Source organism: Myotis myotis, unplaced genomic scaffold, assembly GCF_014108235.1.
Source record: "Myotis myotis isolate mMyoMyo1 unplaced genomic scaffold, mMyoMyo1.p scaffold_m19_p_16, whole genome shotgun sequence".
In the NCBI taxonomy this organism is placed as follows: Eukaryota; Metazoa; Chordata; class Mammalia; order Chiroptera; family Vespertilionidae; genus Myotis; species Myotis myotis.
In genome coordinates this window covers 52,702,719-52,729,570 of record NW_023416320.1, presented here as the reverse complement: position 1 = coordinate 52,729,570, position 26,852 = coordinate 52,702,719, and the positions used below count along the sequence as shown (strand labels likewise).

Below are 26,852 nucleotides of genomic sequence, written 5' to 3'. Positions count from 1 at the left end.
CCTTGGCCGGAATCAAACCTGGGACCCTTCAGTCTGCAGGCCAACGCTCTATCCACTGAGCCAAACAGGCTAGGGCTCATTCCCAGTCTTTCTGCTGTTAGGGTCAATTTGCCTATTACCCTTTTACTATATAGGATAGAGGCCTGGTGCACAGGTGGGGGCCAGCTGGTTTGCCCTGAAGGGTGTCCTGGATCAGGGTGGGGGTCCCGCTTGGGTGCCTGGCCAGCCTGGGTGAGGGGCTGGTGTCTGTTTTCAAGCTGGCCTGCGACTGAAGCTCCCAGCCTCTCCTTTTTTTCTTTTTTTTTTTATTCTGGGATTTATTTACCTTCTATAATTGCAACTCTGTTGCCTTCATTGGTGCTTCCAGCTCTGAGGCTGTGGCTGGCTAAAAGCAGGTATCTGGGATTTGTTTAGCTTCTATAATTGAAACTTTGTTGCTTTTGGAGCTGTTGCTTTCAGGCTCAGAGCTGGGCCGCGGCAGGCAGGGAACCTTGGCTTCCCCCATTGTTGGAGCAAGCAAGCCTCCTTCTGGCTTCAGCTGCATGGCTGCCGGTCGCCATCTTGGTTGGCAGTTAATTTGCATATCTCACTGATTAGCCAATGGGAAGCGTAGCGGAGGTACGGTTAATTACCCTTTTGTCTTTTATTAGATAGGATACCCTCATTGTTACCATCAGACCTGAGTGCCTCCTCTTTTAGGAACGATTAGATCGTTATTTTGTCCATGTGGTTGTCTATTCTTTGCTGTCTGCTCTGGGCTCCTGGCTCCACTGTGAACCTGCTCTGACAGCTCTTGCTCGTGCGGTTGGTGAGATGCTGGAGGATCTTTTCAAAGGCGGTTTCTGTGGAAACGGGGTTTCTCTGGAACGGGATCTGTGTGATGCTTGCTGTGACCATGAGGTATTGGAGCTTTGTCTCTCCAATGGCAGCTGCTAGTAACATTTCCCAATTAAATGAGTGGTCTGCCCACTCTGACCACTCCACAGGGTCTGACCTCAAGTGGAAGAGGGGGGTCTCCATCCCAGAGCTCCCTTACCTTCCCACCCACAGCCGGGAGAGCACAGGGGCACCCTTTATCTCTCCTCACCCAACGATATGTCTTTATTGATTTTAGAGAGACAGCAAAGGGGGAAGAGAGAGGGAGAGGATGAGAGAGAAATTCTCTCCTTCTCGCCTTGACCGGAATTACACCAGCAGCCCAGGTGTGTGCCCTGACTGGGAATCAAACACACAACCTTTTGGTGCACGGACGACACTTCAAGCACCTGAGCCACCCAGCCAGGGCACAGGGCATTCGTGTTCCATACTCCATTGTTGAGTGCCCAGTTACAAACTTCATTGTCAAAATCCAAAAGACTTATTATTTTTTTATATTAATGAAGTTACCAAAGGAAAAGCAATAATATTCACTGTTGGCAAAGGAGTGATGAAGAGATATAAAGCAGTACATATTTCTGGAAAGTAATTTGGAAAAATTTAAAACCCTTAAAAGTATTAATATCCTTAACAAGGAATTTTTTGAGAGTATAAAAAAAATTCAACCCAAAATTTATAGGAAAATATGTTTAATATGATTACCTCTAATGAAAGAACTTGTCTGTTTTTCTTTATATATCCAAATCAATGACCTAGTTGTACTTGTGCTCTTAAAATACTGCTTAATGATGACATTGAATTTAACTTTCCCTTTCCAGTTCTTGTATTGAAATTTTAAAAGTATGTCCCGTAAATATTAAGAATGTATTACTTACTCCCTAAATGCGTTATCACCGGTGCACTTGTTATGGGTTTTCACATATTTTTAAGCACTTCTTTATTTGTAAGCAATTAAAATTTCAACTAAAAATATAAACTGTTGCCATCTCCAACATCTCTTGCTAGGGATGTATAAATCAGAAAGTTTAAATACTTGAATATTTATAAGTATCAGCAGTACTTAAGCTCCGAAATCTGTAGATCACAGTATTAGACTTTAAATTATAGTGTGTGTGCTCACCTGGAGTTGCTCTAATTGGTGGATGATGTGCTAACGTGATTTTTGAGCAAAACCTCCAAATTAAAAATCTTAAATTCTCTTAATACATAAATCTAGTTATCTAGCTACATCTTGGTATAATGGCCAAACATAGGGCAGAACATGGCTCTGACACAGTTACCACTGTCTCACACAGTGCCATCCGTAGGTCAGAGACATCTTGGCACTTATATTACACATGATTTATAACCCTTGCTTTGCTTAAGCTCTTACAAATGATTGTCTTAATCTGTTAATATATTTAACCTTACTGCTTGACAGGTCGCATTTTCAGGAGCAGGAAAACTCCCACAGATCATTGGAGGATCAGATCTCATAGCCCACCATGCTCGGAAGAATACAGAATTAGAAGAGTGGTTAAGGCAGGAAATGGAGGTTAGTAGAAGTGAGGCCTGGTAACTTGTTTGCTTTGCATTTTGATCCCTTGTGGTTTCCTTAAACTCTTATCTATCTATCTATTTTTGTACACTTTATTTTTATTATTGACACTATTACAGATGTCATTTCCTCCTGTTTGCTCCCCTCCACCCAGCCCCTGCCCCTGCCTTCCTTCTGTCCATGACACTGTTGTCTGTGTCCATGGGTTATGGATGTATGTTCTTTGGCTAATCCATTCACCTTCCATCCAGTCCCCTCTGACAGCTGTCGGTCTGTCCCATGGATCCTCGCCTCTGTTTCTATTTTGTTCGTCAGTTTATTTTGTTCATTAGGTTCCACATATGAGTGAGATCATGTGGTATTTGTCTTTCTCTGACTGGCTTATTTCACTTAGCACAATGCTCTCCAAGTCCCTCCATGCTGTTGCAAGAGTAAATTCTTAAGAGCAAACTTAAGTGACCTGAGGTTGGTCGTTCAGGAAAATGCCTGAGTTACAGTGCTGCTCATCCATTTATTTCCCTGGGATTCAGCACTGCACTTTGATCTGCAAATGCAGTCTGTTTTATTTCAAGAAAATTTTCTGTTATATCTTTCTAATTCTTTTTTTATTGATTTCAGAGAGGAAGGGAGACATAGAAACATCAATGATGAAAGAATCATTGATTGGCTGCCTCCTGCATGTTCCACTCTGGGGATCAAGCCCAAAACCCAGGCATGTGCCCTTGACCAAAAATTGAACCATGACCTCCTGGTTCAGAGGTTGACGCTTAGCACTGCACCATGCCAGCCAGGCTTCTGTTACATCTTTCAAAACATTTTTGTATTTTCTGGGTTCTGTACATTCAACTACCTTTTATAGCTCACCTTGACCCTCCACATTCCTTTCTTCTGCATTCATTGTGGTTTTTAAGCTCTTTCACTCTATCAGAAATTCAGATTTCAGTGGTGTCTGTTCTGTTTCTTGCCAGCTCTGTGACCTTGTGACCTTGGGCAAATTGCTTAACTTATGGCGGCCTCCGTTTTATAGTACCTCTGCTTCATAGACTGTGTGTGAGGGCTAAATAAGGTTCCACATGTAAAGTATCTGTAACAGTGGAACAGTCAGTCTTAGCTATTTCTAATTTATTTAATTCTGAAATGGTGTTATTGTAGTTCTCAGTTTGTTGGCATAGCATTCGTTTCCTTTTAGTGTGTTTTCTTATCATTTAACTTTCTTATTGCTTTTACGTCCTTGTTAATTTGTGTATTTTTTAATCTTAAGTTGTTGTTTTTTGCAGATTAGGTTCTTCATCTTCTTTGGCAGGTTCTGTTCTGTCTCCCTTTCCCCTCTAGTATGTGGAGTGGCGTTGCTGTTTTCATTTGTCAGCAGCTGTTTAAAGTGACCTGTCCAGATACGCTCTTTGCTGTGTGAAGTGTCCTGGGCCATCTTACGTAGGGATTACATTCTAAAGCCAGTTTGTGAGCCAGAAGTTGAATGTAGTTGAAGTTACTCCCACGCCTTAGCTTGCTCTTAGAGAACAGGATTATCTGGTGGATCCACATGTCCGTCCCCGTGGCAGGTGCTTGGCAGAGACCCAGGGGAGACCCACCTAGTCCTGTAGCCTGAAGACCTGGAGTCGAGGAGAGGGAGGGCTCAGCTGGAGCCTGGGCACTGGTCCTGGGGTTGGAATGAAGTGGGTGCCAGCACAGTGCGTCCTGTCCCAGAGGAGAATTTCCTGGCTCTTCCGTGTTTGCTGACATGTCCGGGATATTGGTCAGTGTCGGTCCCACTGACTCCCCTCCTGCCTCCCATTCCTCCCACAGCCCACCCACAGTCCTCTCTTTCCCGAATGTAGGGCATCAGTGAGAAGCCTCAGGTCCGGGCAGTCTGTAGCACCTTTGAATGGAGTGGGTTAGTGTCAGGGGTCTGTCCCCTCAGCCTCTGGTTCTCTGTGTGGCCACCTTGTGAAGCCGATGCGTGGACCCTGCTCCCCTGACTGGGAGAAGGACGGTGCAGCGCCTTTTTCCTATTTTTTGTTTATTTCGTTAATTGGGAGAGGGAGACCTTGTGTTCTAGATTTGTTCCACCGTGTCTCTCCTCTTTTTGCTCAAGCAATTTTGGGTGCCCTGGGGAGGATTTGAGGTCTAAGATAATCGAGGTGACTTTCTTCTCCCACGTGGCTGCAGCTCTGTCTGTCTCAGCTCCCTGGGCTGTCCACTGCTCAGCTACATCCCCCACCCCTGGTTCTCCCAGCCCTTCTCCCTCTGCTTCTGCTGCCGCCCGTGGCAGTTACCCTGATTGGGAGTCAGCTCCTGAGGTTTTCTTGAATTTAGTATATTGTCACTCTGTGCACTAAACATAATAATTCTTTGAACTCTATTCAACCTGATTTGAATATGGAAAGATTGTGAGATGTACTTTTCCCAAACCCTTAAAAAATATCAGTACTACGAAGATTTCTATTTCTTAATACTATTTTATTTAGTGGTTGTACTAAAGTATATAAAATAAAGCTGATTTTCCTTTATTATAGTACTTTATTTTATTTTTTTAACATTTATTGTTGAAAGTATTACATATGCCCTCCTTTCTCCCCCATTTACCCACTCCAGTTTGCCCTCACCCCCCACCCCAGGCCTTAAGCTCCCTATTGTCTGTGTCCATGGGTTATGCGTATATGCATACAAGTTCTTTGGTTGATTACCTCCTGATCACCCACCTCCCCCACCTTCCCTCCGAGATTCCATACTCTGTTCCAGGCTTCCATGTCTTTGGATCCATGCAGTTCATCAGTTTATTTTGTTAATTAGATTCCACATATGAGTGAGATCAGTTGATACTTGTCTTTCTCTGACTGGCTTATTTCACTTAGCATAATACTCTCCAGGTCTCTCCATGCTGTCTCAAAGGGTAAGAGATCCTTCTTTTTACTGCTGCATAGTATTCCATGGTGTAAATGTACCACAGCTTTTTTATCCACTCATCTACTGATGGGCACTTGGGCAGTTTCCAGATCTTAGCTACTGTAAATTGTACTGCTATGAACACAGGGGTGCATACATTCTTTCTGATTGGTGTTTGGGGTCTCTTAGGATATATTCATAGAAGTGGGATCATTGGGTCAAATGGGAATTCCATTTTTAATTTTTTAAGGAAACTGCATACTGTTTTCCATAGTGGCTGCACCAGTCTACATTCCTACCAGCAGCGCACTAGGGCTCCCTTTTTTCCACATCCTCACCAGTACTTCTCATTTATTGATTTGTTGATGGTAGCCATTCTGACAGGTGTGAGGTGATACCTCATTGTCATTTTAATTTGCATCTCTCTGATGATCAGTGACTTTGAGCATGTTTACATATGTCCCTTGGCTGTCTGTATGTCCACTTTAGAGAAGTGTCTATTTAGGTCCTTTGCCCATTTTTTAATTGGATTGTTGGTCTTCCTTTTGTTAAGTTGTATGAGTTCCTTATATATTTTGGATATTAACCCTTTATCAGGTGTATCATTGCCGGATATGTTCTCCCATACAGTGGGCTCCTTTTTTATTTTGCTGATGGTTTCTTTTTCTGTGCAGAAGCTTTTTATTTTGATGTAGTCCCATTTGATTATTTTCTCCTTAGTTTCCTTTGCCCTAGGGGATGTATCTGCAAACATATTACTATGAGAGATGTCTGCTATTTTGCTACCTATGGATTCTTCTAGGATGTTTATGGTTCCCCAACTTACATTAAAGTCTTTTATCGATTTTGAGTTTATTCTTGTGTATGGTGTAAGTTGGTGGTCTAGTTTCATTTTTTTTTTTGCATTATCTGTCTAATTTTCCCAACACCAAGACTGTCTTAACTCCATTGCTCTTGCCTCCTTTGTCAAATATTAATTGAGCGTAATGGCTTGGGTTGATTTCTGGGGTCTCTGTTCTGTTCCATTGATCTATATACTGTTCTTGTGTCAGTACCAGGCTGTTTTGAATATGGTGGCTTTGTAGTATAACTTGAAATTTGGTATTGTGATTCCTCCAACTTTATTCTTCTTTCTCAAGATTGCTGTGGCTATTCGGGGTCTTTTGGGTTCCATATACATTTTTGGAGTATTTGTTCTAGATCTGTGAAATATGCTGTTGGTATTTTAATAGGGATTGCAGTGAATCTATAGATTGCCTTGTGTAGTATAGACATTTTAATGATGTTGATTCTACCAGTCCATGAACACAATATATTCTTTCACTTGTTTATATTATCTTCTATCTCTTTTTTCAATGTCCTGTAGTTTTCCGAGTACAAGTCTTTTACCTCCTTGGTTAAGCTTATTCCTAAGTATCTTAATTTTTTGGTTGCAATGGTAAATGGGATTGTTTGTTTAGTTTCTCTTTCTGAGAATTCATTATCCTATATAATAAAACACTAATATGCAAATCGACCAAACAGCAGAACGACTGGTCACTATGATGTGCACTGACCACCAAAAGACAGACGCTGTCCCCTGGTGGTCAGTGCGCTCCTACAGGGGGAGCACCACTCAGCCAGAAGCCAGGCTCACGGCTGGTGAGCACAGCGACGGTGGCGGGAGCCTCTCCTGCCTCTGCAGCAGTGCTAAGGAGCAGCAAGCCGAGTGGTAAGGAGCAGCGAGCAGGCGGGCGGTAAGGAGCAAGGGGTCCCAGACTGCAAGAGGGCACAGGCCGGGCTGAGGGACTCCTCCCCCACCACCACCCAGTGATTGAATTTCGTGCACTGGGCCTCTAGTTGGTGTATAAAAAGCCATCGATTTTTGGTTGTTGATTTTGTATCCTGCTACATTGCCAAATTCATTTATTAAATTTAGCAGTTTTTTGGTGGAGTCTTTAGGGATTTCTGTGTACAATATCATGTCATCTGTGAATAATGAGAGTTCTTCCTTTCCAATTTGGGTGTCTTTTCTTCTTGTTGTCTGTTCTCTGTGGCTAGGAGTTCCAGTGCTATGTTGAATAAGAGCGGTGAAAGCAGGCATCACTGTGCGGAGTCTGGTTTCTTTGGTTGGCAGAAGTTACTGCAAGGTTTTGGTCAGCATCCAGTAGGGTTGGACCTTGGGAAGTGCCCTCAGCACAGGGTTTCTCAGGTCCTAACTCTTCAAGGTGCTTTAGTTTGATGAGTCTGAGTTTAAAATTGCTTTGTGGGTGAGGTAACTCAGCAGCAGCTCCTGAGCCCTAATTTGGGACAGTGAGGAAGGGAGCCACTTACCTGGATAGGTGCTATGGGTGAAGGTGAGGGGAGCATTGCTACTCAGTCCCTTCATCAGTGGTATGACCTCAAAACACTGAAATTCAATTGAGTACAGTGGGGCCTTGACTTACGAGTTTAATTCGTTCTGTGACAGAGCTCGTAACTCAAATTACACGTCTGTCAAATCATAAAGTGAACGAGTGAGACACGTGATGCTGGGCTGATGTTGTGGCATTCACTGTGACGTTCACTGAGCCAACTAGCAGTGGGGTATCAGAAGCTGGCTCGTAACCCGAATTTTAGCTCACAACTCAAAGCAAAAAATCGGCCGAGAGACGGCTCGTATCTCGAAAAACTCGTTAGTCGGGACACTCGTAAGTCAAGGCCCCACTGTACAAGGATTGTGCTGGGGGAAAAGCTTTCAAAGCCCAGCAGGCTAGCAGTGTACATCGTGGTTGCCTTTTGAGACTGGCTGTGGAGGTTAATTAGAGGACTTTGCAGCAGCAAACAGAAAAGGTCTATTGGCGGGGAGCGGTTAGAGCCAGCACTTGGCATCGGGTGCCCTCCTGGATGTGGAAATCCCAAGACTGGCCACCCAGCATAGCAACTCGTTACTGTACATGCATCATGGAGAAATGTTTCAAAGTATGTTCATTTTCACAGGTGCAAAATCAGCAAGCAAAAGAAGAGTCCCTTGCTGACGATCTCTTTAGGTAGGTTGAATTTAAGCTTTCTCATGAATCTTAGATCTATATAAAATTCAGTTCTGTTCATAGAGATTAAGTATTTCCCTTCTGTCCTTAGAAATAGAGGCTTCACCTAAAGAATGTTTTGTTTTTAACATGTATTTCTTTTTACGACATGAGCACCTTAGTTTGGTTACTGGATATAGCTTCGAAGTTTGGGGTTCACTCAGTCGTACTGTACCCCTGGATATTTAAAATATGTGGGGGGGCACTCAGGTCACAGAAGGCTCCTGAGCTGGGCTTGTAAATTTGTGAGATTCTCAACTGGGTAGAGAGATGAATAAATAGGTTTTGAATCAAGGTAAGTAAAATACCAGACCATTAGTTGAATTTTAATTGGCACAAGTATAAAAACAAGAGGCTGGATTAGAATTTCAAAGTAGGTTCTTGTGAGAGATTTAGCAGAGTTATAAGGGACGATTATAATTTAATTCTGATTTAACATATATTCAGCATCTTACAGGCCCAACAAACCTTATAATTCACTTTCAAATACTCATAAAATACTATATTGTATGTAGATACTTGTTAGTGGAGAATAACATTTTCCCAAACTTATTTAAAGGCAAATGAAGAAGGTAATCTATTTTTGAGTCTGTTTTACAGCTGATTTTTTAAATTTCATTATTGACAATGAGTCATTTGTCAACATGGTGACAGTGTTCATTTCTCATAAGTAGTCAAAGAAGCCAGCCTGCTGCCCAGCTGCCCCTAATTACTAGGGTAGAAAATGCTGTGAAGTAATTTTACTTTAGGCTCACTATTGCTCTTTTGTGCAAATAGTATATTTTAATTAGGGGTGGGGAGGAACTGTTTGAAGCTATGCTAGAAGAAGTATAAACACATTTATTTTTAAACTGTTGTTTCTGTTAATTATTTAAATGCTTTTATAGATTATTTGTTGTTGCCGATGCTTTATTTTTTACCAAACATTAATGAAAGCAACATCAAAGTGATCAATGAAAGTAAAAATGTCAGTGCTTAATATATGATGCTAAGGATAAAACTGGCATTCTCATGCTGTTTGGTAACGTGTGATTATATTTTGAAAACCCTTTAAAAGTGAAAGAAATGTCATTATTTATCTAAATATTATTTAACCCATTTCTTTCTTTGCAGATACAATCCTAACGTAAAAAGAAGATAGATAACTGAGGTTGTTATAAAGAAGCCATGGAAAAACATTTCTTGCCCACATACTTCCTGTTTCCTCTGGATTCAGGGGTTTAAGTTACAAATGCTCTGTGACCTGAATTTGTTAAATAAAATGCACAAAACTCCATTTCTCTTGTGTGACAAGTAGTCTGGTTTGTTTACTGAGCTGGGTGTCCCTCTGCGTTAAGTCAGTTTTTGTAAAGTACAAATGGTAAGAGATGAGTGTCTCACCTCTTACAGGAATTTCTTCCATTTTTCAATTTATTTTTTATTTTTTATTGAGTTTATAGTCACAGTTCATAATTCTAAAAAGATAAAAAGGGTAAGGAATACAAAGACTCCCTTCCACGGAACATTGTCCCAGCTATTGGTTCCTCAGAAAAAAAATCTACAATACTCATTTCTTAGGTCTTTCCAGAGATTTTAATGCCTATTCAAATTTCTGTGCATATTATCTTTCAATACTTTCCTACAAAACAATAGCATAACAAGTCCAGTGTCCTGCACCTTACTGTTCCCCACTGCACAGACTGGAAGGCCGTGGGTATATCGGAACGATGGTTTTCTTTTCCATTATGCAGGAGTCGCTCCTGAGCCGATGCCGGAAAGATGACCGCAGGTGAGGATGTCACCACATAGTCTAGTCCGGGAGACGGGAGACTGCCTCAGGCTCGTGGATTAACCTCACAGGAGGGAGAGACCTGTTTGTGGTCTTACTGAACTGGGTGTCCCTCTGCTTTGAGATAGTTTTTGTGAAGTACAAATGGTAAGACTGTCTTCTTTCTACTTTAAAGGGACATGGTAAGAAAAAAAAAATGGATGTCTTTGCTTTCAAGTTTTGTAATGTAAGAACTTAGCCACACACTAGAATTATGGTACAGTCCTTCCATCCATCTGAGGGTCAGTGCGCATGTCCCAGGAAGCAGAACAGGGTCTTGATGCTCACTGAAAGCTTCCTGGGTCACATCCGTTCTGACACCTCACAAGCCTGCATCGCAGGTGTTAGAGCACAGCCTGGAAAACGACCCAGAAATTAATTTGTGCCATTGCTGGTCTTCATGGAAGATGGGTAAGAGCAAACTTTTGAGTCAAGGGGATGTTAACAATTCTTAGCCTTGCCTAGAAACCATCTTTATAACAAAGTCATTTCAATTTAGCAGTGACATTAAGAAAAACATCCAGTTCATTCAGTGCTCAAAAGAACAGGCCAGCAAGAGTGTTCAACCCAGTGTTCTCAGGATAGTGCACACTTTCCAGTAGAGGTAACTTTCATATGAAAAGTTACCGTTATAATGAACTAAAGCTGCATCTCATCATTTCTAAAATCATTAAACTTAAATCAGACATGATAGTTATCAAAAGTATAAGAATTCACCAGTTTATCTGAAACAGCTAATTGTAGAGGCAAGTATATTCTAAATAGATTTTAAGGTGAATTATGATCCTGTGAGCATACAACATTGCCAAAAGATGGACAGAAAAATACTAACACTTTAGTCCATTTTCTAATATTAAGAAAAAATAGAATTAGGTATTCAATAAACACATCTACCAAAAAAGAGAGAAAGACTAGAGAAAGACTGAGAAATTGTTTGCTATGGAGAATGTCAGAGGACTTTTTCGTCTAACACTAAAATTCTGGGGATGTGTATGGAAATACAGACATTAAGCACATCTAAATACATAAATAAGTGAAGATAAAGCATTCAGTTCAGTAAGTAACCTTAGAAATTTGTCATCTGTAAACAAATTTCAAAGTGATCTTGGGAATGGAAGACAAGTTATAACCTTATTTTCAACTTTAGTCTTTAATAATTATGGCAGTACCCAAATGGTATAACAATATTAGAAGAACTTAAACAGAAATTAAGCCAGTGTTCACACAGGAATAAGTTTCATTCAAAATTTACTGAATTGCAAATTATTATGTTAGTTAAGTAGAGAAATCTCCAAAAAAATATCTTGGCAAATTCCTGGATGTCTAAGTGTATGCCAACATTATTGAACTGTTTAAAGTATTAGCAGCGAAGAATGTGAAGTATGTCAAGTTTTCAATAATAAAAATATTTTTAAAAGATCAGCTTATTTGATAATAAATTAGATCTATACAATTGTTAATTTCAAAGTAAAGAAAACCTGAGTTGTAAATGCCGCCTATCCCCACCCTACTTCATATCCCATGTTGTTTGAGACTCTGTGTCTCAACCTTTAACAAGCAAACACATTCCTTGAGGGTATCCTGAGATGCAGTTTCTGATGCACTAAGTCTGTGGTGGGGTCCAAGCGTCTGCGCTTCTAACAAGCTACAGACAGAGCTGAGGCTGGGCTTTGGACCACCTCTGAGCAGCAACACGACCCAATATACAGTGAGGACAATTTCTAGCCTAAGGGCAGTTTGGTTTTATAGATTCAGGCTGTTTTGGAATCAATCATAACCAAAACTGATCACAAAAAGTACTTCGTGGAAGAAAAGAGTGTTTTAGTTAAGTGAGAGCTTAATGTATACCAAATTGGCATGTCTGTCTGACAGTGGCACCTCTGGTATATTACCGCAGTGATTTTTCAACCAGTGTGCTGTCAGAATTTTTAAAATATGCATTACCTATTTAGTCAGGGGCACTGGCCTCTTTTCCTTTAGACTGTCAAATTTAAAAATGATAACAGTCAACACAGTAGCTGTTCAGTGTGAATGTCCTGTCTTGAACCATAAATATATAGGTCAGATAATAGAGTTGCATCTTATCAGTCATGTTGCATAATAAGGTTGAGTCTGATTGGTTAATTCTTGGTACCAGAAATCCTTACATGCAAGTATAGGTGCCTGATTTTTAAAGCCACTGTGGAGCCTTGGCCAGTGCTGCTCAGTTGTTTAGTGTGTCCAGTGCACCAGAAGGTTGCAGGTTTGATCCTTGGTCAGGGCGCATGCAGGAGGCCACCTGTCTGTTTCTCTCCCCTCCTCCATTTCTCAAAAAAAAAGTCACTGGAGCAAAAAACGTAGGTAATTACTATTTGTTTTTATAAATCAAAATTATACTTATTTCTCCCCTGCTGGCATGGCTCAGTGGTTGAGTGTGGACCTATGAACCAGGAGGTCACAGTTCAATTCCCATTCAGGGCACATGCCCAGGTTGTGGGCTCAATCCCTGGTGTGAGGCATGAAGGAGACAGCTGGTTGATTCTCATCATTGATGTTTCTATCTCTCCTGCTCCCTTCCTCTCTGAAATCAATCTTTTAAAAAGATATTAAAAAATATATCTACCTATGTTTTTGTCAGATCAGCAAAAAATCCATTTTTTGGTGTGCTACAGAATTTTAGTAATTAGTTTATGTGTGCCATGAAATAAAGTTACACCAAGTTCTTGTAACTTCAAAAAAATAGTTACTATTGCCTCAGACTCTCCAGTGAATTCAAGCCAGAAATTCAAGCCAGTACACGGCAAAAAGTTAAAAATCTTTAATGGTGAACTATTCATATAAATTACTTGTAAACCTGCTTCAAGCTACCCCATCCCCTCCTCCTCTTTCAACAAATAAGTGCTTTTTCTTCTGTCTTGTTGCTAAACAGTGTGTAACACCCAGTGCCCCTCCCTTTAAAAATCGAACAAAATTATCTCCAACTAAAGGACCCAATGCAAAAAGGTGGGCTTCTTGAACACACTCGTAGGTGTATGGATCTATCGCCACAGGATTACCCTTACAAGTGATCGGGTGGCCTGAGTCATGGCCCAGGTAACAGCCGTGCTCTTTCAGAAAAGACAGATTGGGATGAGAACCTATCAGCACCACTGCTGCAGAAAGTTTAAATATTTTCTTCAATCCAGAGACACTCTGAAGGATGCACTTCATGTCCGACTTAAAGGAAAGCACATGGTGCTCAGGAAAGCTGGTGTAATCAGATAAAAGATCCAAGTCTGCAGAATATGACTGCGTACACATCATGTGATAGACCTTATGGTATTCCGGATACAGCTTTTTAGGAAGCTGCTTGAAAATTAAACTTGGATCAGTTACTCGTCTGCGAAATACATGAATCACAGGGATGTTGTTGTTGTAAGCACACAGCACTGCATCAGCTGCAGTGAGCCCAGAACCTACAATTAACACTGGGTCCACTTGGCCACGCAACTTTCCTTTGCTTACAGCCGCTCCAAATTCAGGCAGTGAATGAAACACAAAAGGAAAATCTTCCCCTTCAACCTCCAGACGGGCAGGAGAGTCCAATGTTCCCGTTGCCAGAACTACATTCTCAGCAAAGAGACCGAAGGGAACATGGGAGCCATCTGCTACTCGCTGATAGCCCCGGATCTCCCAGTTTCTCTTGATAAACTTGGACTTCTCCATCTGCGAATGCTGTGCCGGGATAGCTGCATCCTGACCACCATCCTCCTCCCGGTCTCTGTAGAGTCTGGACACAGAGGTAATGTAAGTGTTCTCTCTGAAGTTCTTCTGAAGACCCATGACTTTCACATAATGTTTATAGTAGCGAGCTACTTCTTCTGGCATAACGCGATCCCCTTTTGGGTTCCTGGGGAAGGAGAAGGAGAACATCCTATGAGAACAGGTCTTTGGTTCTGTGATTACTTTTTCATCAGGAAGCTGTTACTGTTTCAGCTATACATGACCCTAACCCAGGGGTGGGCAAACTTTTTGACTCGAGGGCCACAATGGGTTCTTAAACTGGACCGGAGGGCCGGAACAAAAGCATGGATGGAGTGTTTGTGTGAACTAATATAAATTCAAAGTAAACATCATTACATAAAAGGGTACGGTCTTTTTTTTTTTTAGTTTTATTCATTTCAAATGGGCCGGATCCGGCGGGCCGTAGTTTGCCCACGGCTGCCCTAACCCCTTACAAAGAAAGCAAGCTTTTAGTTAAAAAGAGGAAGCCTCCTGAGGGTAGAGACTAGGTAATGCATCCTGCTCCTCCATTGTATCTTTTCAGATTAGCTGCCTAAAATGTGGATATGTGATCATTAGACTCCTTTACAGTCTATGTTACAATTGTAATCTAAATTCAGTTTATAGCTCTACTATTTAGTCTTTGTTCTGTACTCTAAGTCAGCAATTTTCAACTGGTGTGACCCCCAAATTTTTAAAATATGCAATTCCTGACTATTTGATCAGGGCACTGACCTCTTACCTTAGGTTGTCAAATAAAAATTAAAAAATGACAGCACCCAACACAACAATAGCCAGTTGATGTGAATGAATCAAAATTATACCCTTTTTTCAGATCAGCAAAACATATTTTTGGTGTGCCATAGAATTTTGGTAATTAGTTTATGTGTGTCATGAGATAAAAAGGGTTGAAAGTCACTGCTGTAAGTACAGACTAACTTATTTAATTACAATTGTTGAGATAGTACAGGTCTAACTGTAATACATAGATATACTTGTTAAAGATAATATATACCACTCTGACACAATTTTTAGTAAGGTGCTTTCTATTTTCCTAATGACCAAAAATAAGATCAGTCTTCTATAAATAAAATTAGCTTACATCTAAGTAAATAATAGGACATTTCTGTGGTTTTTTACTCAGAAAGATATATAAATATTTTAATGAAAAAGTACATTAGTACATCTTTCATTTTCCACTTGAAGTCTAAAGCAATGGGAATTAGCACCCCTAAAAACTGTGCCCCAATTAGAGATAAATAGCAGGAAAAACGAACCAAATCACTTCACATAATTCATTATAACTTGTTTTTGGAAAAAGTTAATAGAAAGTTTTCTTCTTAAAGTTTAATGATTATAATATTTAAGATTTAAAGCGTATTAACCTTTGATATTTACAGAAACCCTATGTAGTAGTAGTTACTATTATCTCCATTTTACAAGCTAGGAAATTGGCAGCTAATTTGTGTGACCAGGGTTACATCAGAAGTTAGAAAGTCAATCTAGAGAGACAATCTCTAGAGATTTAAGAGTCTTCCTTCTTTTAACACGATGCAAAGGCAGGAACTAAAGGTGATAGTAATTCTGTACTCAATAATCCCCACTTCAAGACAAGCACTCTGGTATAGAGTCATGAAGCTCCTTTCTTACCCACATCACAAAGCGAACAATGTTGAGCAGTTTTATTTACTGACTTATGAAAATCAGGAACTTGTACAACTTGCCTGATTTTGCAACTTTACATGTCAAATCCATATACAATTCTTTTTTAAAAACCCAAAAGGAATATCTGATAAGTTTAATTTCAATTACACATGCTGGTCTAAATTTGCTCTCCTTACATCTTGTCAAAAGGAGGATAATTTCTGTGGATTAACATGGATTCTATGAAGCAGGAAGTCAAGCATTCAAATGGTACAGCCCTGTTCTAACAAAAGTTCAGTAACTTCCTGCTTTCATTTACAGGAATGAAATGTTTTTGTGAGCAATCAAACTATATAGATTCTCTGCATTAGTAATTCCTATTTAATATTACTATCCTTGAAAACAATAGGGCTTTTCAATTTATCTTTTTAAATTTTAGGTTCTTTCCCCCAAAATACACTTGTATTCTTCCAAGTTGAGATTTCTTCTCAGTTACTCAGTTAATATTTCCTACTAAAAATTTACCTCTATATCTAAGTAGCCAATCACACCATCGATTCTAGTTTATTCCATCACTCTAAACGATTAATCATATGCACTCCTCTAGTTTGAACGTCAAACACTTTAGGTATGTACACATGAACTATGCGTACATGAATTTATATATCCACTCATAAAATAAGTGACTGAGTATGGAAAGGATATGTGGGAAGATGAGAAAGGAAACCGTGGTTTAACAGGATAGGATAAACCCATGCTCAGCAGAGCAGTCGGAACCCAGCCTATAGACAAGCCCCTCCTGACCTCCAGGGAGGGGAACAGCTCAGAATCCCTGCTACAGAGGCTTCTGACAAGAGACACAGACATCTGTATTATTCATCTAATACAGGTCACAGGTGCCTTGAAATTTGCCGACACTCTTCCCATTGCAACCAAAGAATGGTAATAGTAAGATCTTTACCTTCGTTTGCTAGTTACCCAGTCTTTAAATTTAAGTCCAGGGAGCTCCATCCAATTTCCAAAGCTGATTGTCAACATGGAGCCTTCCATATTCTATTTGGATAAAAAATGTGCAATCAAAAAACACGTTTAGATAACACGGGGTTTTTGTGTGTGTGTTTTTTTAACCAAACCCATCTATAAACTTTAGAGCTCAAAGGAGTCCTAAATGGTTATATAAATTACCTCTCAAAGTTTATTCCAATAAACTTTCAAATAATACTTTCATCATTTGGTAGTATCTATCTATATACTTCTTTCATATAGTTATACATTTACAGAACAAATTTACAATATTACCTGGTACCTACACAATGTTAATAGTTTTGGCCTATAATCAACATGATAATTCAGATGTAGATATTTTAGTGGAACAAATGGATATTTTCACCTTTTAAACAAAAGGAAAAGAGTTAATTTCCAACTATTATTTTTTAAAATGTTTTTATTAATTTCAGAGAGAGGAAGGGAGAGGGAGAGAGACAGAAGATGGAAACATCAATGATGAGAGAATCTTTGATTGGCTACCTCCTACATGCCCCCTTACTGGGGATCGAACCTGCAACCTGGGCATGTGTCCACTGGGAATCGGACCGTGACTTCTGGTTCATGGGTTGACACTCAACCACTGAGCTATGCCAGCCTGGCAATTTCCACACGTTAGAGGTCTTTTTATTTTAATATTAATAATTTTTTTAATGGGCAGCACAACAGCCTCCCCCCATCAATTGTAATTATGAAGTCTAAGCTGGTTCGGCTATAGCAGCTCTCTGACATCCCCTGAGAGGTCCCGGATTGTGAGAAGGCTCAGGCCAGGCCGAGGGACCCCACCAGTGCACGATCAGGACTGGGGAGGGATGTGGGAGGTTGTCCAGCAGGGGAGGGACTGTGGGAAGGCTCCAGGGCGTGTCCGGCCTGTCTCGCTCAGTCCCGATCAGCCAGACCTCAGCAACAAGCTAACATACCAGTCAGAGTGTCTGCCCCCTGGTGGTCAGTTCACGTTATAGCGACTGGTCGACCGGTCAATTGTCTGCCCCCCTGGTGGTCAGTACACCATAGCGAGAGGTTGAGCAGCCTTAGCATATCATTAGCATATTACGCTTTGATTGGTTGAACAGACGACCAGATACTTAGCATATTAGGTTTTTATTATATAGGAGGATCCAACTGAAGTCTGTACTTAAAATTTGATATGTTAAAATTTTCATAAAGTCTGTACTTCATAACATAGCAAATTTATTTAATATTTATACAACAAATGAGCATTCTCTACACACTAGATACTATACTGGCTGCTAAGGACAGAGTAAACAATAATTATTAGTTGCTGCCTCTAATGAAATGCACTGACCTTTAATGTTATCAGTTCTCTGGCTAAGCTTCTGCTATGGACTAAACTGTGCCACCTCCAAATTCCATGGGAAGCTCTAATACCCAATGTGAAGATATTTGCAGGTGAGGAGGTGGGGCCTTTCAGAGGTCATTAGGCCTAAGATGAGATCACGGGGAGTGGAGGGGGGGGCTCATGTCAGGATTAATGGCTTTATAGGAGGAAGACACATCATGCTGTCACCACCATGTGAGGCCACAGCAAGAAAGCAGCTGTCTGCAAACCAGGAAACTGAGTACACTGGCACCTTGATCCTGGTCATCGCAGCTTCCAAACTGTGAGAAATAGTGTCTGTTTTTTAAGCCACCTGGTCTATGGTAGTTTGTTATAGCACCACAAGCAAGCTAATACAAGTTTATTCTTTTACATTTTTCACTTAAGATCCTGAAGATATAAAGAAATAATGGATATTGGTATGAAATAGTGTGTGAAATTCTGTAAATTCTAAAATAAATAAGTAAAAGTACTTTGACTATGAAATGTTAAAATATTTTCTATATAAATCTTATAAAATGACTAGAGGTCCAGTGCATGAAATTCATGCACTCGGGGGGCGGGGGGGGGGGGTTTCTCAGGCCGGCCTGCGACCTCTCAAGAGTCCAGGAGCCCTCGGGGGATGTCCGACTGCTGTGGAGGTGGGAGAGGCTCCTGCCACCACTACTTTGCTTGCCAGTTGTGAGCCCGGCTTCTAGCTGAGTGGCGCTTCCCCTGTGGGAGCGCACTGACCACCAGAGGGCAGTCCTGCCTTGAGTGTCTGCCCCGTGGTGGTCAGTGCACATCATAATGACCGTTCGATTTGCATATTAGCTTTTTATAATACAGGATATAGAAAAAGTGCTTAGTCTAAGACTATAAGTAATAAAATTTGGCTTAACTTCTAGTAATTACCCACATCGAATTAAATAGGATTAAAACTCCAAATAAAAATTCAGTTAATATATATAACATTATATCATAATGTTTAAGAATCAAAATTGTCTTATTAATAAGATCTATAAAATAGCTCATACTGAAATGCTAAGAAAATTGTATACTCACATGCCAAGCTCCACCAGGTGGGCCTTTACCAAGAACTAAGTGAGGGATATAATGATGTTGTTCTAATTTCCAATGCAAAACAGATGGATAGTCATACCCAAAGTCAGCATCTGGATGAAGGAGTGTGTCAAATAGTACTGCAACTGGATTGGATGATCGGCCTTCAAGGCCCTCGGACAAGTATTCTAAGTCCTGAATGAATTTAAAAAAAAAAGGGGGGGGGGGGAGCAGATAGAGTTTGAAAAAAGAAAAACACAAACCACTGCTATCATAACAAAAGTGAAGGCCATTACTCTAACCCAGCATTTCCCAGAGAGTGGGCTGCACAACACTGGTGTCCTTTGAGATCTTAACAGATTCTTTGGTCAAATATGGGAAAGGTTGGGTCTCAACAAATCTAATCTAATCCTTTTACTGCAAAACTTGAAGATGACTTTAACATGCTAATATGCCTTAATATGTCTACAGTGACACTGCAGTCATAAAAGGCAGCCCTTTCCAAACTCATTTGAGCATACAACACCTATTAAAACTGTATCAGGAAATCATTTGGGAAATTCTATTTTTATCAAATCAGGAAAATAAAAGCAAGCAGAATGTATTTACAAATCTAAGATTAAAATGATAGAAAGTGTTATTAGAAGAAAGGATTTTCAATTAAACACAATGCTTATATAAGCTGAACTAATCTTCTTTCAGTATAAAAAAATTAAAAGGACTGAAATAATACCTGATCAACAAGGGAAAGATGTCTTGCTTCTTGTAATTTACTCTGTAAGATTGTATTTGGATGTACTGCTTCTGATGATAAATATGGTCGGTAGCCTGATAACATGTAAGAAAGGCAGATCCCTGAGGGTCCATTTCCTATTTTAAAAAAAGAGAAGGTGGAGAGGGTATGCCACACACCACACGCCTCTTCCTTGGCTTTCCCCCGCCTTAACACGTGGCTTCTTCCTCACCAATTCTGCCTTCTCTAAACTCTGAAAGCCAAGGAGTCACAACACTCTGACTTTCGCCTTCACTCCTGGTTTTTGTGGGGAGTCTCATCTACTCAAAGCTTCAACTCTCTATGCTACCGATTCCCAAAATTAGGTCTCTAGGCTGACCCCTTCCCCAAAAATACACTTCACATTTCCATATGCTGCTTCTTTACACCACCTGACAGGCCTACTAACAACTTAATCAAAATGCATTCAAAGCAAATCCATGCATCCCTTCATTTAGCTGCCCTCTCCTCCTCCTCCACATATGACACGCGCAAAATCCTAAGCCACTCAGCTTCTGGTTCTACACCCATTTGTCATCTATATCCATTCGGTTGTCTTTGCTTTTCTCCCGTACTTTGAATCAGAAGGCAAGTCTCCCCCTGCTTCTCCTCCTCAAGTTCACCTGCTCCAAAACCATTCCACACTCAGATGATTTTGGTAACACATGGTCTTTAGCATGTTGCTTCCTCCATTTTAAAGGCCTTAGCTGCTTGTTGCTGACTACCCAGTATTCTGTACGTTCTAGTCTCAACCATCCTTCTAGTCCCATCACCTAATGCTGCCTTCCATATTTGTTTATATGCTTTAACTGGAACCAAACTGCATTTGTCATTGAAATATTTCCATTTCCATAGTTCCCTTAGTCTGGGTTTGCTACCTCTCTATTATCTACATCCATCAAAAACTGAATCCCACTGGGACAGCTGCTAGCCATAGGGGAAAAAAACAAACCTATTCTTCACCTAATATTTTGTCCCAAATAAGCTCAAAGATGTAAATATGAAAAGTAAAATCATAAGAATATTAGTAAAGTGGGTGATACTTCTATTTATAATGCTGGAGTGGGAAGCCTTTAAGCATGACATAGAACTCAAAAGACAGAGTAAAGTAAAGCCTTTGTCCTCATACAAATGACTAACAACTGACAAGTAGTGGGAATGAAGACCTGAGGAAAAGAGCTTATTTCCTTGAATCAAAAAGAGATGAAACTGAAGAAGAGAAGTCATGATAACATCAACAGCTATAGAAAAAGCATCTGACAAAACCCAACACCTATTCATGATAAAAAAACTCACAGCAAACTATAGAGAGGGGGATTTCCTCCACTTGAAAAGGAATATCTACAAAAAGCCTACAGCTAACGCCATACTCAGTGGTGAGAAATTACGTGCTTTCCCTCTAAGATCAACAACAGGACAAAGATGTCTCTCTATACCATTCCTACTCAACGCACATCTTGATGGAAGTCCTAGATAATGCTGTAAAGACAAGAAAAGGAAACTCTGTGGCCCAAGTCAAGTACCCGCTGAGTCCCACAGAATAGCTGCTCTGTGCCTTGGGGATCAGGAGGAAAGAAAAAAGTTCCCTGTGTTCTGGAAGCTTTCAGGACGCTCCTGATAAGGAAAAGGCCTGTGACATGCCCAGCAAGAACACAAGAGAGTGAAATGGAACAATTCCTAAACCTGGGTCACATCTCCTTCCTTGAGTAGCTTGTTAAAATACAGATGGCCAGCCCAGCTGGCATGGCTCATGGTTGAGTGTTGACCTAGGAACCAGGAGGTCACAGTTAATTCCCAGTCAGGGCACATACTGGGGTTGTGGGCTCAAGCCCCAGTGTGGGGCATGCGGGAGGCAGCCAATCAATGATTCTCTCTCATCATTGATGTTTCTATCTCTCTCTCCCTCTCCATTCCTCTCTGAAATCAATAAAAATACAGATGGCCAAGCCGTGACCCCAGTGGTCCAGCTTCAGTGAGCTGGGGTGAGAGCCCAGACATCTGTGTGGTTAACCAGCTAAGCGTGGGGGAGTGGGGGGGGAGGACAAGAAAAGGAAATAAAGGTATACAGATTGGGAAGGAAGAAATAAAACTCTCTTTGTTCACAACGCCATGATTATCTATATAGAAAATCCCAAAGAACTGAAAAAACCTCCTGGAACTAACAGGCAATTACAGCAAGGTTGCAAGATACAGAAAGAAGGCAGCTACTTTCCTATATATCAGCAATGACAAGCAGAATTTGAAATGCAATGCACAACACTGCTTATATTTGCACAGAAAAGAAAAATACTTGGATATAAGTATTCACATAGAATAACACATTTAAGATCTATGTGAGCAAAACCACAGAACTGATGAAATTAAAGCATATCTAAACAGATGGAAAGATAGTACATGCTTGTAAATAGTAAGACTAATCTTGTTAAGATGTCAGTTCTTCCCAACTTGAACTACAGATTTAATGAATCCAAATCAAAATCCCCAGCAAGTTACTCTGTGGATATGGCAAACTGACTCTAACGTTGAAGTGGAAATGTGGAAAATCCAGAAGAGCCAGCACAATATTGAACAAAGTAAAGACTGAAACCACCCAACTTCAAGTCTTACTGTAAAATTTGTCGGCAACACAGTGTGGAAAAAAATAAAAGGATGAAATCAATGGAACACAATAGAGAACCCAGAGATCTTCACAAGGATAGTCAACTGATTTTTGACAAGAAAGCAAAGGCAATCCAATGGTGGTAAGTCTTTTCAATAAGTGGTACAAGAACAGGTGTACATCCACACATCAAGATATAAATCTGGATATTAACCTTACTAGAGGCCCAGTGCAGGAAATTCGTGCACAGGTAGGGTCCCTAGGCCTGGCTGGCGATCAGAGCCAATTGGGGCCTTCCGGCTGCTGGCCAGGTCCTCCCTTCCCCGGCTGCTGGCAGGGGCCTCAATGCTCTCAAAACAGATCACAGATGTAAATATAAGATGCAAAATAATAAAGCTTCTAGAAGATAACATAGGAGAAAATTTAGATGACCTTTGGTTTTGGTGATGAATTTTAATGAATTTTTAAAAACTAAGCATAGTCTTACCAGGTGATCCAGCAATTACATTCCTTGTTTTTTACCCAAATGAGTTGAAAACTTAATGGCCATGCAAAAATCTGTATGTTTATAGCAGCTTTACTCATAATTGTCAAAAATTGGAAGCAATCAAGATGTCATTCAATTAGTGAATGGATAAGCAAATTGTGAAACATCCATACAACAGAAAACCCATACATACATTAAGGGAATTCGCTCTTTACTAGTATCTAGGCTCAGGTTGGTGGTGCTACTGCCAAGAGTAATGCATTAGGTTAAGCTACACTCATTGGCTAGCTGAGGCCAAACAGAAATAGATTGTTTGGGGGGAGTGAGGTGGGCAGGTACGGAGGAAGGTGGCTTTTCCTGACTCTCCTGTAGCCAAGCTAGAACAAGAAGCCAAGGTTCCTTGACTCCCAAGATATCAAGGATGGAAAGCAGGGTGGATGTAAGTTGGAAAATGGTGCACAAGGTAAGATGCTCAAACCTCAGAGGGAAGGTAAGGGAAAGGTGGGGGTAAGGGAGGGAGATCAACCAAGAGACTTGTATGCATGCGTATAAGCATAACCAATGGATGCAGACAACAGAGGGTGAGGGTGAGGGCAGGATTGCGGGGGTGGGGAGGCAATGGGGGGATAACCACACATTTGTAATACCTTAATCAATAAAAAGTAACAAAAACAAATTAAAAAAAAATGCTGGATGAGAAACAGTGCAGAAATGCCTTTATCCTCTGCCCTAGAGGGGAATCTGTATAGAACTATAGTGCTCTCTTCCTTCCTTCCTCCCCCGAGTCTCCCACATGCTGGACAAAGGAGAGGGCTTTTCTCCCTTTCCCACTGACTTTGAAACAAAACATAGGTTGTCTTCATTACCAGGACACTGTCATAAAATCACCACAACTGATACTATCTAATATAATAATAGAGGAATATGCAAATTAGCCAGGCCACCGTAAGAGCATGACCAATCTACAAGTGGCGGAGAACTACAGGAGGGCGGGGCAGGGGCGGAGAGCTACCAGCTGTAGTGGGCGGGGTGGCCAGCTGAGGCAGGCAGCAGCGAGCTACTCGCACACGGATTCGTACTAGTTTTAAAATAATAGAGTAATATCAATCCTTAATGAATGGATGCTGTGCTGCATTCTAACACAGGACCTCAATCAGGTAAACCATTTACTCTCTCCAAAGATTTGGTTATTGGTTGTTTTAAGATATTAAACCTAATAATACTTTTCAATAAAATCCTAAGAACTTGTAACTATGTAACTGTAAATGTATAAAAGTAGTAAGAATCATAACTAATTTTAAGAGATATAGTGCAATAACTTACCTATTACTACCACAGGCAAAGTCACTGATGAATCCTCAAGAAAAGAAGTTTCTTCAACTAAGGGCATCGCTTTCACTTTTCGCCCCAAATTATCACCAAAATACTGAACTAAGGAATTATAAATCTCTCCTTCGGTTTCAGTGTCACCATAGTTTCTTTTTAAAAACAAACATGGAACAAAAACAAGAGATATATAATTAATATAGCCTTTACAAAAATCTCTCTTTATTCAGATTTTACTTAGGCACCAAAAAAAAATTCCAGTTCCATAAAAGGAGAAAATTCTTCTGATTAATGCTTTCAAATCAGTAGCTTTAGCTACATGTCAACCTACACCAATCTGAATGTCAGAAATCCTCAATAGCTGCCAATGTCTCTTTATAGGCCAGTCCTACATAAGACAAGTCCCAAATAAGAAGGTGTCTTTAAGATGACCGACACAGGTTATAAGGAGATTTTTAATTTTCTGAGATCCTGTAGGAGTGGGTAGTTTCTTTTTTTACTTTTCTTTCATTAATAGAAAGTACATTAGAGGCAGTATATTTAAAACAAAAGTCACAACTAATATTTTAAGGAAAAGTTACTGTACATTGTGCATTTTGATTAAAAAAAATAGGTTTATACATTTTTTTCTCAAAGACATACTGAAATATGGAAAGATCCTAATGCTGATTTCCAATCTACCTTCTTTCCCAATTGCTTTCCTAGAAACTATTTTTAGCATTCTGACATACTCATGCAATAAATGGACTAATGTTAAACATCGTTTCATGTGCTTATTAGCCATGTATACATCTTCTTTGGAGAAAGTCAAATTCTTTGCCCACTTTCAAATTGGGTTCTCTTTTTATTGTTGAGCTTTAAAAATCCTTTATATAAGTCCCTTTTCAGATATATGATTTACAGATATTTTCTTCCATTCTGTGCGTTGCCTATTCACTTCATGTTGTCTTTTTAATCACAAAAGTTTTACATTTTGATCAAGTCCAATTTATTTTTTCTTTTGTTGCTATGCATTTGGTGTCATATTTAAGAAACCAATACTTAATCCAAAGTCACAAAAATTTACTCCAATGCTTTCTTCTACAAGTTTTATAATTCTAGTTCTTACATTTAGGTTTTTCATTCATTTTGAGTTAGTTTCTGGATATGGTGTGAGGTAGGAGTCCAACTTCATTATTTTGCTTGTGGATATTTGTCCTAGCACCATTTGTAGAAGACTATTCTCCTTTGACTCACGATCCATGGAAAACCAAGTGGCCATAAGCATAAGGATTTATTTCTGGACTCTCAATTTTTGGCTGAGTTCTGTGCAATTCCATATACTTTTCTGGGGGGAAAAAGGCAGCTAGAATTTTGATAGGATTGCACTGACTTTGTAGATCAATTGAGAAATACAGCCATCCTAAGCACAGAGTGGGGCAAAAATAGGTTTACAATTGTTTATATGGTAAATAACATAGTAAATAATGCAAGAATAAACTCTGAGTACTCACAACTGTATGCCTATTCTTGCCCCACCCGACAGGAAGGTTCTCGATCCCCACACGGGATTCCTCTTCGCTCAGCGGCCTGCCTGGGGTCCTCGGGATGTTCTGTGCTTTTACATTTCCTCTTGGTAAAGCGCCTCCCGCTCACTCCTGCGGGTGCTGTAGGATGGAAGCCACCGGGGCTGCCGGGAGGGCCTGGCCGTCAGGCAGGAGCGGCCGCACCTGCGACCGCAGCACCGGCTGCGCCGGGACGGCTGCTCAGAGCCGGGAGTCCTCCTGAGCCTGCGGGCCGAGCAGCGCCCTGGCCGTGCACGGCTGCACCGCGACGGCTGGGGGGCAGTCACGGGGATGGCTGTGGTTCTTGCTTTCATTCATCACTGGGTATTAGATTTCGGTTTTTAAAACTCGGCGGAAATCCTGTGGTAGCCTTCTTCATCCGAGTTCCGGCACCTCCATTGCACCGTCCAACTGTAGGACTCCGGACCGTTTTCCGTGGCCATCCCGGGGCTTCGGTCCGTGCAGGCGCGGCGCCGGCCCGAGGGACAGCCGGGGAGACCCGGACCCCGCTCGCTCCGCGTCGGCCGCCCTGTCCCCCGAGTCCCGGCCTTCAGGACCCACGGCCTCGCGAGCGTCCGGGCCGCGGAGCCAGATCGCACCCCGAAAACTTAGTTCCTGCCGCCCTCGCCCAGGAACTGAGTTTAATCGGTGTTTTATGAGGAAATAAAACCATCCTGAGGGGGCGGGTCGCCACCCTCCCCTGAAACTTCGCAGCTGAGCGGCGCCGGCAGCCGGCCCGCGGGTTGCGCGCGTGACCGTGGCCCGGGCTGGGGGCTGCGGGCAGAGGGAGGCCGCGGGGAGGCGCCGCCCGCCCGCCCGCCCGCTCCCCGCCCGCCCCCACCCGCGTCCTCCCGCTCCCCCCGCGGGAGTCACCTGAAATGCCCGGCCAGGGAGCAGCGGCAACACCACACGGGCATGGAGCGCGGGCCCCGCCGCCGCCGCCTCCCCGGCGGGGCCGCCCGGCGGGGTCGGGGGTTGAGTGTCGGGGGTCGCGGTGCCCGGAAGCCACGGCGGAGCGGCCGGCAAGGCTGGGCGCCGGGGGTCGGACGCAGCTTCCGCTCCCGCGCGGACCCGACGCCGAGGGGACGCTCCCGACGCCGCGGAGGGCGGGGCGGCGCCTCCTCGCAGGTGCGGGGCCCGCTATTGGCGCGGCCGGGCAGGGGGC

At 41.6% G+C, this 26,852-nt stretch overlaps 2 protein-coding genes across 11 annotated transcripts in view; one reads left to right on the top strand and one right to left on the bottom strand.

Moving 5' to 3' along the window:
• The window catches only part of NBN (nibrin), a 44,363-nt gene extending 34,744 nt beyond the window's left edge, over positions 1 to 9,619 (top strand). For 3 of the 7 annotated variants that reach the window (XM_036337525.1, XM_036337522.1, XM_036337519.1), the window contains 3 exons: positions 2,297 to 2,410; positions 8,255 to 8,304; positions 9,457 to 9,619. In XM_036337525.1, the coding sequence (XP_036193418.1) occupies positions 2,297 to 2,410; positions 8,255 to 8,304; positions 9,457 to 9,484 (192 nt within the window). In that variant the 3' untranslated portion in view covers positions 9,485 to 9,619. The other 4 variants (XM_036337520.1, XM_036337523.1, XM_036337521.1 and 1 more) reach the window with 4 other exon arrangements.
• Positions 9,620 to 12,932: 3,313 nt separating this feature from the next.
• Positions 12,933 to 26,795, bottom strand: OSGIN2 (oxidative stress induced growth inhibitor family member 2). Of its 4 annotated transcripts, XM_036337517.1 has the most exons (7): positions 25,637 to 26,497; positions 25,252 to 25,545; positions 24,141 to 24,295; positions 19,693 to 19,829; positions 18,963 to 19,154; positions 16,497 to 16,588; positions 12,933 to 14,018 (listed from the first exon to the last, which is right to left on the bottom strand). In XM_036337517.1, exons 3-7 carry the CDS (start codon positions 24,205 to 24,207, stop codon positions 12,989 to 12,991), a joined length of 1,518 nt encoding a protein of 505 aa, XP_036193410.1. In that variant the 5' UTR covers positions 24,208 to 24,295; positions 25,252 to 25,545; positions 25,637 to 26,497; the 3' UTR covers positions 12,933 to 12,988. The 4 variants fall into 4 exon arrangements, with proteins under 4 accessions (XP_036193410.1, XP_036193408.1, XP_036193409.1 ...); XM_036337515.1 differs by lacking the exons at positions 25,252 to 25,545; positions 25,637 to 26,497 and adding an exon at positions 26,561 to 26,792; XM_036337516.1 differs by lacking the exon at positions 25,252 to 25,545.
• Between the last annotated feature and the right edge of the window lie 57 nt (positions 26,796 to 26,852).

Coding starts and splice junctions, on each gene's coding strand:
- OSGIN2 (XM_036337515.1), bottom strand. CDS start 26,604: ATGCCCGTGTGGTGTTGCCGCTGCTCCCTGGCCGGGCATTTCAG. Junction 24,296..26,560: donor TCCCTGGCCGGGCATTTCAG/GTGACTCCCGCG, acceptor GTTTTTAAAAAG/AAACTATGGTGACACTGAAA. Junction 16,589..18,962: donor CACCTGGTGGAGCTTGGCAT/GTGAGTATACAA, acceptor TTATCCAAATAG/AATATGGAAGGCTCCATGTT.